The 14,698-nt window shown below is 37.1% G+C and overlaps 1 protein-coding gene across 38 annotated transcripts in view; it reads right to left on the minus strand.

Annotated features, from left to right (window-relative positions):
• Positions 1–255: 255 nt before the first annotated feature.
• NEB (nebulin) overlaps positions 256–14,698 on the minus strand; it is a 214,018-nt gene continuing 199,575 nt past the window's right edge. For 4 of the 38 annotated variants that reach the window (XM_070507715.1, XM_070507713.1, XM_070507711.1 and 1 more), the window contains 13 exons: positions 13,844–13,936; positions 12,017–12,109; positions 10,981–11,073; positions 10,307–10,399; positions 8,580–8,672; positions 8,192–8,284; positions 7,768–7,860; positions 6,790–6,897; positions 6,500–6,683; positions 6,074–6,166; positions 4,978–5,127; positions 4,572–4,675; positions 256–1,060 (listed from right to left, as the gene is read on the minus strand). In XM_070507715.1, coding sequence (XP_070363816.1) covers positions 887–1,060; positions 4,572–4,675; positions 4,978–5,127; positions 6,074–6,166; positions 6,500–6,683; positions 6,790–6,897; positions 7,768–7,860; positions 8,192–8,284; positions 8,580–8,672; positions 10,307–10,399; positions 10,981–11,073; positions 12,017–12,109; positions 13,844–13,936 — 1,464 coding nt within the window. In that variant the 3' untranslated portion in view covers positions 256–886. The remainder of the gene's footprint in view (positions 1,061–4,571; positions 4,676–4,977; positions 5,128–6,073; positions 6,167–6,499; positions 6,684–6,789; positions 6,898–7,767; positions 7,861–8,191; positions 8,285–8,579; positions 8,673–10,306; positions 10,400–10,980; positions 11,074–12,016; positions 12,110–13,843; positions 13,937–14,698) is intronic. The other 34 variants (XM_070507737.1, XM_070507730.1, XM_070507728.1 and 31 more) reach the window with 22 other exon arrangements.

Consider the following 14,698-nt stretch of genomic DNA (forward strand, 5'->3'; position numbering starts at 1 on the left):
CTGCCAGCCCACTGGATGCAGATGAGAAAGATCCCCTGAGGTTAGGATTGTATCCCACAGATTGTTTCTATTTATAAGTAAGACAAGTACGGATAGAGTTCTGAGAAAGTCTGCTTGTGCCACTTTCAACAGTACATTTTTTTTTTAGTTTAATTTTTTTTAGCGACGTCTGGTGCGAGGGATTTGCCTTATTGAAATTTTTTATTTGTAGATCTTAAAACTATTAAAAATGAATAATGCTCATTCCATCAGTGGTGTTGTTGCAGAATTAATAGATTTTATTAGTTACTAACTTGTCACCAATTTATATTGACTGTCAGCTTTATAACTTCAGAACTGGATTAGAAATAAAAGCATCAGCATTCAGTAAGCAAGGAAAAGGTGAATGTCACTGCCATTTTGCTTTAATGTGTTTAATAACATGTTCAGAATCCTTGTTTTAGAAAAGAAATAATGTTAAACATTTCATAATGGAGAAAGACTCTGGGTTGATGCAGCAATAATAGAACATTGCAGAAACTTTTAAAATCTCTCTTCTGAAATTAAACATTTTAAAACCCACAGGAAAATTTGATAATGGCAATTTAAAACATAAGGAACCTATGGGTTTAATGTTGTCTCTTAAGTTTTATGTGCAAGTCCAGAAAATAATGAGAAAGTAAATCCAGTTTAGTAATTGGACAGATCAGTGATACTAACATTTGTTTTACTGGAGAGTTATTGGGTTCACGTAGAAACAAATTAAGGGATGGTAGAACCATACATCATACTGACACAGAAAAACCATTAGGCAGCTTGAGAACTTGGATAATAGTGGAGAGTTTAAACAGAAATACTGACTGCAGGAGTTGTAGGTCCTGCAGAGACGTGTGATGCTTTGACATGCCTAAATGGCTTCGACATAGTTGGCTGGGAGCATGCCGGTCCTGCCAGTCCTCTGCACGGTGCCATACATCCAACCTTCATCAATAGCTTGAACATTCACGATAGCATCTCCATCTTTGAAAGACACCTCATCTGCATCAGCAGCCATATAGTCATACATGGCACGGAAGATTTTCTATTAGTGAGGAGGGAAAAAAATTTATTAGATTTGCAACAATTAACCCTCACCCTTAATTTCAAGGTCTCTTATGACTTAACTCCGCAAATTTAAGTTGCACAAAAGAGAGTGTGCAACCACCACCAGGAAAGTGAAAAGACAACTCACAAAACAGGAGAAAACATTTGCAAAGCATATATTTGATAAGGTATTACTATGCAGAATATATTTTTAAAACTCCAACAATTTAATACCAAAAAAAGGGTTGGGGGAGGAGACAAAGGATCTGAAGTCTCCAAAGGAGATATACAAATAGCCAATAAGCATATAAAAAGATGCTCAAAATCATTAGTCATCAGGGAAATGCGAATTAAAACCACAGTGAAATACCACTTCACACACCAGAAAGATGATCATCAAAAAGAAAGACGGTAACAGGTGTTGGAGAGGATGTGGAGAAACTGGAACCTTCATAAACTGCTGGTAGGAATGTAAAATGGTGCAGCCACTTTGGAAAACAGTTTTGGAAGTTCCTCCCAAATTAAATATAGAGTTACCATATGACCCAGCAATTCCATTCCCAGGTATATACCGAAGAGAAATGAAAACATATATCCATGTAATGGAACTTGTACACCCATATTCATGGCAGCATTATTCATAACCGTCAAAAAGTAGAAACAACCCAAATGCCCACCAACTGATGAATGAATAGAGAAAAGGCGGTATTTCCATACAGTGGAATAATATTTGATAATAAAAATGAATGAAGTACCGATACATGATACAACATGGAGGAACCTCAAAACATTAAGTAAAAGAAGCCAGTCACAAAAAGACCATGAATTGTGTGATTTCATTTACATGAAATTTCCCAAATAGACAAATCTATAGAGACAGAAAATACATTAGTGGATGCCCAGGATTGGATGGAGAGGGGAGAGCAGGCTCAGGATGGGGAGTGACTGCTGATGGGTACAAGGATATTTTTTAGGGTATGAAAATGTTCTAAAATTAGAGTATGGTGATGGTTGAACAACTATGTAAATGAACTAAAAATCATTGGAATTGTACACTTCAAATGATGAACTTAATACTATGTTAATTATATATTCATAAAACTGTGTGTGAAAAAATGTTTATTTATATATGGGCTTTCTTTTTTTCCATTTTGAGGAGGTCAGTCTTGTGTTTTGGAGAAGAATTTGAAAAACCACAGCAATGTTGCCTGTCATCTCTCACTTTCAGAGTTTGAGAGTATACCAGTATTAAAAGTTTCTAAAAGCTATCTTCCACAATGTTAACAAAAAAATTGTAACATAGAGGGAAGGGAAAATGGGGAGTTACTAATCAGTGGACATAAACTTTCAGTTAAGCAAGATGAATAAGTTCTAGAGATCTGTTGTTCAACCTTGAACCTACAGTGAACAATAAAGTAGTGTACATTTAAAAATGTGATAAGGGGGTAGATCTCATGTTCACGGTAATCATCACAATACAATAGAATTTTTAAAAATTGTAACAACTTGAAGATATAAATAAAAATTGAAGGTACTCAAATTTTCTTGATAGGAGCAGCCACTGGTTAGTAATTTGGTATGTAACCTACATATTTTTTGTTGCATTCTGAAATAGATACACATACATTCATATCCAAGGGTAGGTTTTCCCTTCCCCTTGGGTAAATGGAACAATACTATAAATAATACTCTGACTTGTTCTTTCCATTTAATATAACTTGTAGGTCTTTCCATCTAAATATAGATGTATCTCATTCTTTTTACTGCTGTAGAGAATTTCATGTTTTAGTTATACCACAGATTACTTAGCCATTTCCATTTTTCTGGACATTCAATTCTCACGATCTTTTCTTACACTAACCCCCTAATGTTTGTCTTTGGGCAAATATTTCAGAAGAAAGAGCTTTTAAAGGTGAAAGTATTAGGTCAAATGATATGTGCATATTAATTAGGTCAAATGGTATGTGCATATTAATTTTTTAAAAAGTTCGTTACTATAATGTTTTAATATGATACTCTATTATTGTTTTAATTTGCATATTCCTGGTTTATACTCAAGAACATTTTTTTTTGTTGGCCATTTTTACTTCTTTTCCTGTATGAATTGTCTATTCACACGCTTTCAGGTCTTTCTTATTTTGAGGGGAAGGGGAATAATTTGTCAAAGAATTTTGGAGAGCTTTATGCTTTTTAGATCTTAACTTTTTTGTTATGTATGCAGCAAATAATTTTTCAATTTGACTTCTTTTTGTTTAAAAAATTAAATTATTATGGTCGAATCTGTCAGTCTTTTCATTTATATTTCCCGATTTTGGAACTTGCTAAGGAAGGCTTTCCCCATCCCCAATATTATAAAAGTAGTCTCTATTTTTCTGTAGTTTTTTACAATTTTGCTTTTTTTCCCCCTGCTGATTTGTAATTCTTTTAGGGTCCATTTCTACACTTCATCTTTTTCTAATCTATTCCTATGCTAAATCCATATTTAATTATAATAGCTTTATATGTGTTTTGCTCTGATATGGTTAAGTCCTTTTCTGTTGTCATTTTCAAAATTTACTTGGTTATTCCTGCATCTTTACTCTTTCAAATAAATTTTAGGATTAACATACAAAATTTTTTAATAGGCTGTTGGGATTTTGATTGGAATTGCCTTGAATTTATGGATTTATTTTAGGAGAAATGAAAACTTTACAAGATTCCCTTCCTGAAATATAATGGGTCTGAATAGTTATTTAGATGTTCATTTATGTCCTTTAGTAAAGCTAGTTTTCTTCATACAAACATTGTTCATTTCAATCCTAAAGAATTATGTTTTTGTGATGTTATGAATGAGATTCAGGGTTTTAAACTAAGAGTTTTAAAGTAGTCTGGTGAATTGCAAACATGATTTGACTTCTCTCTTTAATATATATTAATAGGGGAGATCTAAGATATGACATGTTTATATGTGACGTGCATACATATGAATCTCCTTTTTTTTTTAAAGATTTTATTTTTTTCCTTTTTCTCCCCAAAGCCCCCCGGTACATAGTTGTATATTCTTCGTTGTGGGTCCTTCTAGTTGTGGCATGTGGGACGACGCCTCAGCGTGGTTTAAGGAGCAGTGCCATGTCCGCGCCCAGGATTCGAACCAACGAAACACTGGGCTGCCTGCAGCGGAGTGCGCGAACTTAACCACTCGGCCACGGGGCCAGCCCCCATATAAATATTCTTAAAGAATGATTCCAAACGGCAAATGTTTTAGTTTAACACAGTGGGTGGGACCAAAGAGCCCAAATTGATAATTTGCTTTAGTTTTTTTTTTTAAATCGTTGAATAATGATTTTTAATTATTTGAGTTGCGTAATGAAGGTTTTCTGATATTACCGTTAACATGAGATATGTAGTAAAGGAGCATTATATAAAACAGAAGCTTTCATTAAAAAAGAAAGAGCAGAATACCTATATAATCGTTTTTGCACATATCAGAAAATAAGAATGATTTGAACACATTTTTATTATTTACTTACTCCAGCAGTAGATGGATGAGACGGGATAGAGGATACTGTTGTCTGTTGGGTGGCAACTGAAGATGATCGTTGTTGGAGCTCTACGGTTTTTGCATGTTTGTAAGCTGAAAGGAAGGAAAAAAATAGTTGAAAACAAGACAATGTGGCTAGGCATCATTTAATCTGTGTTTAGCAGCTGAGCAGTGCTGTCTCTTTCCCTAATTTAAAAACAATGATTTCCAAGAAAGGAGGAAGAAAAATGAAACACCTAACTTCCTGGACCTCTCCACAATTCTAGATTCTAGTCTTTTCTCATTAGAAGAAATGATCCAGATTTTTTTTTTTTTTTTACTCAAAGCATCTCTTATAGTAACCGCCAGTGAGCTGGCCAGCCATGGCGGTCATGGTCAGCGCCATTCACTTGTACCTGCTGAGGTTGCAGAGAAGATGCCTCCATCGCTGTAGGTGGAGAGGCGGTGGTCGGCAGCTTCTGAATGCTCAGACTTCTCCTCGCCGCCACTGATGCTCAGCGCGCTGGCAGATCGCGACTGCTCCCGGCTCCGGCGCTGAGCTTGGACTGGAGGAGAGGAGATTGCAGAGGGAGCAGAGGTGAAACTTCTGTAGCAGTAATGCCTATCAGTAATTGAATCTCAGTTGGTTTTTGTTTGTTTATTTGTTCCCAAGCACGGTTTTAAGTAGATTTCCATGGATTACACTCTCAAAACTCTTGGGATATGGTACCATCTTCATTTTCCAGATGAAAGTTTAAGTAAATTACCAAAGGTCAGGTGACACATGATAGAGTCAGGTTTCAAATCCTGGAGTCCGTCCTTGACCACTCCTTCCCTCCACCCTGCCCATTTTCCCAGCTTACCAAAGTGAATATATTGTTATATTCACATTCAAGCTCCACCTTCAACCTTGCCAGAAAGTTCTCCCTAACTTCCAAATTAATTTAGATGCCTTTTCTTGGCGTTTCCACAATCTGTGTGAGGACCTTTAATATTGCACGTGTCAGGGTGTAACCACTGATTTACTCGTCTCTCTTCATCAGGAGTCTAGAGTGTAAGTCCTTCAAGGACAAGTACTATGTATTGTTTTATAACATGCAAAGAAGGCATAAAGGCATGCTGCCTGTTTTGTTGAATGACATCTTCCTTGCCATAAGAGAATTCAGAAAGTTGCTCAAGGTCAAATCCATTCTCTGCCCTTTGCCTATGTATTTTTTTTTTCCCACTATTTCTCCAACAGAAAGATGTATTACCGTTTTTTCTTTAGGAATAAAAATGATAATAACAGGGCCTGAAGGAGTCTTACACTGCAGCAATGAAACAATCTTTCCCTAACTTGAACTTGTCTAGAAAATGAGTTTGGCCCACTAGGTAAGGAGGTGTTTTTATGCTAATGGGCAACTCAGGAAATTGAAAACCCTGGAGGCCAGGAACCTCAAAGACTGAAAGTCATTGACTCCAGCCCACTAAATGATGATGTTTATGTCAAAAGCCTTTTTCGGCATAACATACCATTAATCATGTGTAAGCTTCGGGATTGAATGTTGTCTTCTGCTGGATCATAGTCAAACACTGAGCCAGGATTAGTACGCCAGACACGTAAACCTGAGAGTGAGATTAAGGATCAGAACAGATGTTCTCGGACTCTTTCAATAACTTGGAAACCAAGGCATAAACGTAACCACAGGAGGATTGAATGACACTATTTCAGCTTAGGTTCTAGTCATGTCTTCTCCTCAGAGGAGATTAAGCATAAGGTAGAAGAGATGTCAGCTTTGCGAACTGTGAAATAACAGAGGTTCTTTCACACCTAATGAATACACAGATTGAGGTCCTTTATCCTTTGCCTTGCCGTAGATAATGTCACTTTTGTTCTTCTACTTCCCTTTCAGTTGATTCCCCCCCCCCCCACGCCCCCCACCCGGAGGGCTCAATTACCTGTAACAGTTTCCTGATCCTGGTCGTTCCGTTTCTGTTCCATTTCTACCACTTTTCTCTGAATACCTCGGTAGTTAATGTCACTGAAGTCCTGTGTGTTCTTCTTTACTCGCTCAGTGATAGGGTCTGTCACCACCGGTGTAAAGCAACCCTTGTGTTTCTCAAAGTCTTCATGATATTTCACCTGAAATTTCATGAGTTCACTTTGTGAAAATACAATAGTGTGACCATTTCTCCTTTCACGTGTTCCAACAGCCAGGCCAGCCAGTCCTGAGGCACTCGGGACTCACCGTCGAGATGTGGCGCTGCGTCTCCCTCACCCTTCTCATCTCTGGAGTGTCCAAGACATAGGCAGCTTTGCCTTGTATTTGTTTCCGGAAGCTATCAGAATAAAGAACCTGACGGAGGAGAGACATGAATCAGTACAGATCACGGTACTGTCCTAATTCTGAAGCCTTATAACCTTTCCAACAGATGCTGATGAAAAGAGCTGGGTAGGGATGCTTGAGTCGACTGAAAGGACCCAGCGAGACCCGTGGCTAACAGAGGAACAGGTTAGCGTGAAGATGGACAGGCAGGGCTCGCACCAGGAGAGAAAGATTTCGACTTTGAAAATGTAACTTTCCTTTTCAAAGGAAAAGGGGCACAGTATAATTTTGAAAGGAAAGAGAAAAAAGTGGTTTCTTGTGTTTGCCGGGAATTACAGCACCAGCATATTGGATGGTATTTGGCACTAAGTGTGACGCTGACATTCAAAAGAACTATCATTTTTCATAGGTTTATGTCCAGATTTCATACACCAATATGCTAATACAGGAATCAAAGTCCTCCAGACACGAAAAATCCAAAATATCAAAGCCAAAGAATGCATCCATTTCAGAGTATTACCTGTTTCATAGAGTACCTTTAAAATAAAGGCGAGCTGAAGATGGAGGGTGTTAGGAAGTCAATTTGTTACAGTTGGTTAAGTAAGACTACCTCAGAGTAAAGTAAAAGGGGAGAGAAAACATTGGCAATTAACTGGTTATGTCTTAGTATGATCATTTGGAATTTAAAAGCACAGTTGTGTTAATTTTAGTCTAAATTTTCAGTTGAATAAGAAAATGCACATTTTTATGGTGTTAAAATGTTATTTTCCAAGATGTTGCATTTCTCTCTTTTTTCGTTTTAGTGTGTTTTTCAGTTGAATGAGAAAGGCACGTTTTTATGGTGTTAAAATGTTATTTTCCAAGTTTTTGCACTACTCCTTTTTTTAATCCTAGAAATACCGAGCTAATGTTTTCTTGGTTGCGCTTAGCTCTCTCCATCTCTGGAGTGACAGGTGTCGAAGTTGCTTTTCTCATATTCTCTTTGTACAATACCTAGAGGAGCCAAGAGAGCATCCAGACATCAGAGAGCAGAAAACGAGTTCTGAAAACCATCATCTAGCTGGTGTTACGGCTCAACTACAGCCCACTACGTAAGAAACACCTCAGGAAGATAAAGCCGTTAAAATGTTATTGTATAAAGCAAAAGGTGAAGAAAGAATTCAGTTTGAGCTGGTAGAGTTGGGATATGGTTTTTAAGTGGGTCAAGAAGAATTTTAAAAGATAAACAAAAGTTCTGGGGAAACTGTGAGATAAATTAGTGGTATAACCATCTTTGCCACGCTTGTTAAAAGTGTAACAGTTTCTTTTTCCCCTCTCTAAATACCGAGCTAAAGTTTTCTTGATTGCGTTTGACTCTTTCCATCTCGGGAGTCATGGGGGTAGGGGTGGCTTTCCCCAGGTTCTCTTTGTACAACACCTGTGAGATACAAAGTCGCACCCAAAAATCACTAGGAGGCAATATTCAGGCTATTAAATATAGTGCAATTTGGGGGAGAAAACTCCATGTTTAAACTATTATATTAGTGAGAACAGCTCGCAAGAAGAAAGCCTGAAAACAGTTAATGGCAATGGTAAGTGTGGTATATCACTTAGAGGAGATTCTAAACAACTGGCTTTTTGTTTGTTTTTAAGCCAGGATGGAGTTAGGAGCAGGCCAAACTGCAGGGGTTACTTTGCAAAATGAAAAGCATTTTCGTTTCTCAAGACAATACCGAGCTAATGTTTTCTTGATTGCGTTTGACTCTCTGCATCTCTGGAGTGACAGGGGTTGGGGTGGCTTTCCCCACAGTTTCTTTGTACAAAACCTACAAGAGTCCAATGGATCCAAAAGCCAAAAAGAAAAAAAAAATTACAGTTACCGAAAGATTAGACGGAACAGATCATTTGTTATAAGGCTCAGGGTGCCAAACCATTTGGGCAATGGGGTTAGATGGAAAGAAATATGTTTCCAAGGGAAGTTAAGTGTAGTTATAGCAAGACACACATTTCAGGGTAGGACCCTGCTATGAAACCCTTGCAGCCTGCAAGACAGAACTGCCGCATGCCCAAAAGGGGTGCGAGACCACCTTCTCTCTACTGCTAGGCTATGAATGTCAGGCACCTGAAAGATCATCTTAACAGCACTTGGGGCCTGGGCTTTTCTAACACTGAAAACGTGGAGGCTGCTTCTTATACAGGAACAGGGGACGGGACATTTTTGCGAGACTTAAATTCATATTGACACACGAGTAAAATCATGGGCCCTCAAACAAGGAAACAATTTTTACTCTTTTTTTCCTTGCTATCAACTCTGCCTCTTGCTTTAGTTTAGTACAACATCAAACTGATCAGTAAGGAAGAATGTTTTCAGAAATTATATCGCTATTATGCTAGATCAATAGGAAACATAGTACGGCATCATGACACATCCTCAACCTCAATGTCTCCCCTCAGTGTCATTCTTGGGACACAAGAGGTTTGGGAAATGCCATCCAAGAGGAAGAATTCTGTAAAAGTAATGGTTCTCAAAGTGGAGACCGGGACAGCAAGGTCAGCATCACCTGAGAACTTGCTAGAAATGTACATTTTCTGGCTCCACACCAGATCTACAGAATGAGAAACTATGGGGGCAAGACCCAGCAGTCTGCTTTAACAAACCCTCCAGGTGATTCTGATACACACTCACGTTTCAGAAGCACTGCAGTCTAGTATTGGAGAAACCTGCAGATAGTGTAGATGGGGAGGACCACAAGGTGCTTCATGACATAAGCATAAGTCGTCCCCACGCAAACCCCCACCCCCCGGTGATCTATAAACATGTATAACATCACAGAGCTCAGGCTTACAGGAAATGGTTTACTAAAGTTAGCAGTGAAAGACCATGATAAAGACAAAAGGACCAAAATTGGTAAAACAAAAAACATTTCAAGTGACACTTTTCTTTTTAAGTAAATTGATGATCATTTGCCAAAACCACTACTGGATCTTAATTTATGTCATTATTCCTGAAGGAGAGGATCAGGGGTTATTTTTCCCAAGGTCGCTTTGTCCAAATCTGACAGGGCAAATCAGAACCTAAAGTCATAAGTGCAAAAACACAACAAAATCACAACTCCAATGTTCCAGAAAGATCCCCGTTACACCTACCATGCCACCCCCCAAATTTCACGCTTATGTAAAACAAAGAGACCTTGGGGGTAGCGGATAGAGAGTAAGTTTGGGGAGAGATGAGCCAAAGGATGGTTTATTGGAAAATCCGTTGCTTCCTGATATTAGAACTTTCAATTACAGATTAAAGCAATCTTGTTATTATGAGGTTAAGGCTAGGAGTAGCCCTATAGTAAAGAAGGATAAATATGATAAAGAAATTCACAAAGTTTAAGTTTTCTTTAAAAAGTAGGATTAATATGTATTATTTTAAATCATCAAAGAAGTAGTTTTTTCTTTCTTGCCAAAGTACCGAGCTAATATTTTCTTGATTGTGTTTGACTCTCTCCATCTCTGGAGTGACAGGTAAAGGGGTTCCCTTGCCCATGTTTTCTTTGTATAACACCTGTGTGATGAGAAAGCATCCAGAAAAACAACCGTAAGTAACATTCCATTTTTGCGAGATTTTAAGGGTGAGTTCAACTTCCTTGTCACCAAATACACAGTGGTCCAAGGAGCCAGGAGTTATATGCTGATAAGATGGCACGCATTACTTTAATGGCAGCCATTTGTGGGATGGGGAAACTGACTCTGCAGGGCAGTAAGGAGCTCAGCTGCCGGGGAAAGGCTGTCAGAGTTATCCGTGTTATTTTTTCATTTCCATAAGCATGGTACAACCTAAACAATCACATGGGGATTTGAGATGGTTAGAACTTGGTTTTGTTGTTATCCAAGCAAACTAAAAGACAAGGGGTTTTTTAAAAAAATATTTTAAAATACCAGATGGAATGGAAATCAGAATTAATTGAAATAAAAAATAATAGAATCCACAATAGTATCACAGAAATGTGAAAGTAGGTCCATTTGCTAAGTGAGGTATATTAGAAGCGAAGGAAAGGAAGTGAGTTTAAAAAAAGAAAAAATGTTAAGTATCAATTTAATTATGGGGTTAAATGGCATCTTCTTTTCCCTTTCTCTCCAAAATACCGAGCTAAGGTTTTCTTGATTGTGTTTGACTCTCTGCATCTCAGGAGTGAGGGGGATTGGAATTCCTGTCCCCAGGTTTTCTTTGTACAGCACCTGTAGGATAAGAAAGCATCCAGAACAAAAAGAGCCATCAACCACTTTCGCTGTCTTGTGAAGCAGTTGGGAAGAGAAGGGCAAAGAGGGAGAGAGTGGGTTAGAGGAAGGAAAATACCAGAAGCTTCTAGATCCAACCTGTATGAGCCTAGAGACATCTTTAAAAGCAAGAGAATGCAGGAAAGAGCAGCGAAAACGAAGAGATATGAAAGGAAAGTTTAGTTATTTTTGTGGTTTGAACTAATCTCTGCAGAGCTGAGCGACGGAGAGCACCACGAAAGGGAATAATTAGTCCCCCTGGCTTGTTAGGAGGAAAAAATAAAAAGGGCAAGAGACAGAAGGAGAACCAAGGAAGTTATTTTTGATTTGGAAATGTTATTAATAAACCACATAAGGACATTTGGGTTTTATAAACATTGCATATAAGAAGATACATACATACGAATCTTCTTTTGTCAACTTTCAAAAGAAGTCAAAGTATTTAATTTTTAGTTTGGGTGAACATATTGGGAAGAATTATTTTTAAGGCAAATGGAGAGCAATGACAAGATGCTGGAAATGGAAACTTGGAAATATCTGTACAAATGCCAGTAAGGACAGAGAAGGTTAGAAAAGGTCAACAGTCTGATCTTCGCAGAAGAAATTTTTGTAAGCTTTACATTCAGCTCAAATTTGCCAAAGCAGGACAAATGTGGGTGCTTAGACATCGAGAATGTTATGTTTTTAAAGGCTGCACTATAACACATTTGTTTTTAAGTTAAATGATTACATTAATGTTTAACCAAAATGGGGAAACTGACTCATAGGAAATGGCAGCATTAAGTTGCAAATAAGATATGTCAATGTTTTTTATTGGAATAAGCTGATTAGATTTTAAAATATAGCCATGAATCTTTTTGAAGGTTTTAAAAGTAAAGGGATTTTTGTTTGTTTGTTTAAATACCGAACTAAAGTTCTCTTGATTGTGTTTGACTCTCTCCATCTCTGGAGTGATGGGAATCGGGGTCCCTTTCCCGAGGTTTTCTTTATACAACACCTGTATGACACAAGAAAGCATCCAGAAAAAACAAGAGCAGTCAAAACAGCCCTTTCTCCTTCCTTGCAGGAAAGCTCCTATGAGACTACAGACATCAAACAGGAAAGACAAATTCACCAAGTCAACCTGTCTTTTCAAGCACAAATCTGGACAAGAACATATTTCATATTTCCTTAGATGAAGTGCCAGTGCCTTTGATATTCAACTTTTACACTAACTCATATATTAAATGTTTGTTCCCTGTGTCAGGAATTAAGGAAAAAAATACAAATAATTTTATGAGAGCCTAAAATTTATAATATAAGAGTATTTAGTCTACAACAGAAAGATGATTTTTAATTAGATTGGCAAATATTTATTTTCCCTACACAGAACACCTGTTTTACAGAACAACAGATATTTAAAACCCCAGACTAAATCAATGCAATATGGCGAAATTGGCCTTTGCTGAGTAAAATCAAGTTGTAGAAAAGTGGTCAAGTCTAAAAGTCAGTGTTTTAATATGTACTTCTGTTTATTTCCCATAATATCTTAAAGGGTCTATGCATACACCACTGGACAATTTTGCCTAAAGGCAGCCTGTGTAAAAATTAATGCAAATTGTAACTTTAAAAAAGAAATTGTCCAAGATCATCAGGATCATTAAGATCTCAAGTAGATATATACAATAATATACTTACTCTAATATAGAAGAACATAATTTAAAAATAGTTTTGAAAATTAATGCAAATCTTTCTAAAGAAAGGAATAATAATGAAAATAAACCCACAGGGAAAACAGTGAATATTCCACTCCAAAAGTAATATTAATTTACCATGAAAACTTGACAAAATCAAAAGGTCATTAGTAAGTAGTAATTAAAAACAAAGGAAAACAAAACAAAAAGACAGTGGGACCAAAGAAAGTTACTGATCTAATTATGTGAAAGAATCAAACTTTCAGAAATTATTTAAACTGACAATTAAAAAGCATTTTGGATCCAACTTCCCCCACCCACTAAAAAAATCAAGCTAAATTTTCCTAATGACGTTTGATTCTCCATCTCAAGCATAAGTGAATGTAAGATCCTCACATAGAAGTTTCACAGAATATTGAGTATTATAGAGTTTTTCAGCAACAACAGTGTTAATAAAAGAGAAAATAACGTTAAATATAAGATCATGTTCTGATTTGTGTATTTAAAAAAAATCAGAGGGTCTGGATTTCTGCTTGTGGAATTGCTTGTTTAGGACAAGTATCAAGATAAGACTGCTTTGGGTTCCAACACTGAGCCATTTTCTTTCTCAGTGCTGCTGTTTATTCAAACAGGATGTATGTTAAGGTAACCCCTGTTCCCAGGCAAGAGCCCCATTTCTACGTGTGGCCTCGGGTACTGTCTTTTCTTGCAAGACTAAGCCAGAAACATTGAATAAAAAAAGTTCCAAGTAAATAAGAGTTACATGGGGTTTTTTGGACATCAATGAAGTTTAAAATTCCCAGAAGTAACATAAAGGGTGAAAAGAGAAGGAAAGGAACCAATTAAAAGTTTTAAGGGACTATTACAGAAAGTATAAAGCGTTAGAGTCAAATGGTGAGTAAAAGATCTGGAAAACAGAAGGATTCAGTTGAAATTAAAAAAAAAAAAGAAGTTGTTAAATTGATTATTTTAAAGGGACTAATAGTGAGAATTTTGGTTTTATGGAAAGGTATTATTATTTTTTTAATATCGAGTTAAAGGAGCTTTCTCCCAAATACCGAGCTAAAGTTCTCTTGATTGCGTTTGACTCTCTCCATCTCTGGAGTGACAGGTAGGGGAGTCCCCTTGCTCAAGTTCTCTTTGTACAAAATCTGTGTGCACAAAACCAACAATCCAATCAGCCTGGAACCATCCTTTAGGTAGACTTTTAAAATAGTCTCTGCAAGTATTTCTGTTTGTTTTCATAAGGATGTAAAAGAGGCCTAATAACTTCAAGACACAGAAACAGAATAGACCACCTTTGGACATTAAGTCACACGCACTACAATGTCTGTCTCTAAGTGGCATTAATACAGACTCAGCTGCCGGGCTGCGGGCAGGAATCACTGTCTGATGTAGGCCTTCTCTCAAAGACAGAAGGATTAGGCCTTATTAAATAGCGTTCAAGTTAATTGAAACTAATTCCCATAATGAGTTGTTGGTAACTCTAAATTAGGGAACCAAAAAGAAAGAGGAAGAGAGAGAGGGAGAGAAAGCTTTGGAGGAATAAGATAAATAGTAATAAATATTAAAATCTAAATAAATATTAGCTTTCAGTGACCCTGAAAATATTCCCAAAGAAAGCTCATTTATATCTTGCATGGTACAAAAAAATAGCTGAGCCAAGTAAGTTTGCATTTCTGAGTTACTGTGAATTGCTGTTGTCTTTTGAATGAAAATGTTTAAGAATCACCTTCTTTTAAGAAAAGCTGCAAACACAAAATACACATCAAACAGAGCCACAATAAATACAATAAAATTCCAATAACATTGTCCTTTTTGAAAGGGTGTTAGATTTTACTTTTGATTTGTCCACACCAGTTAGAAACACCTAGTGTTATGAGAGGAGGATCTGAGGAAGAAAACGCTGAGCA

Source organism: Equus asinus, chromosome 4 (assembly GCF_041296235.1).
Source record: "Equus asinus isolate D_3611 breed Donkey chromosome 4, EquAss-T2T_v2, whole genome shotgun sequence".
In the NCBI taxonomy this organism is placed as follows: domain Eukaryota; kingdom Metazoa; phylum Chordata; class Mammalia; order Perissodactyla; family Equidae; genus Equus; species Equus asinus.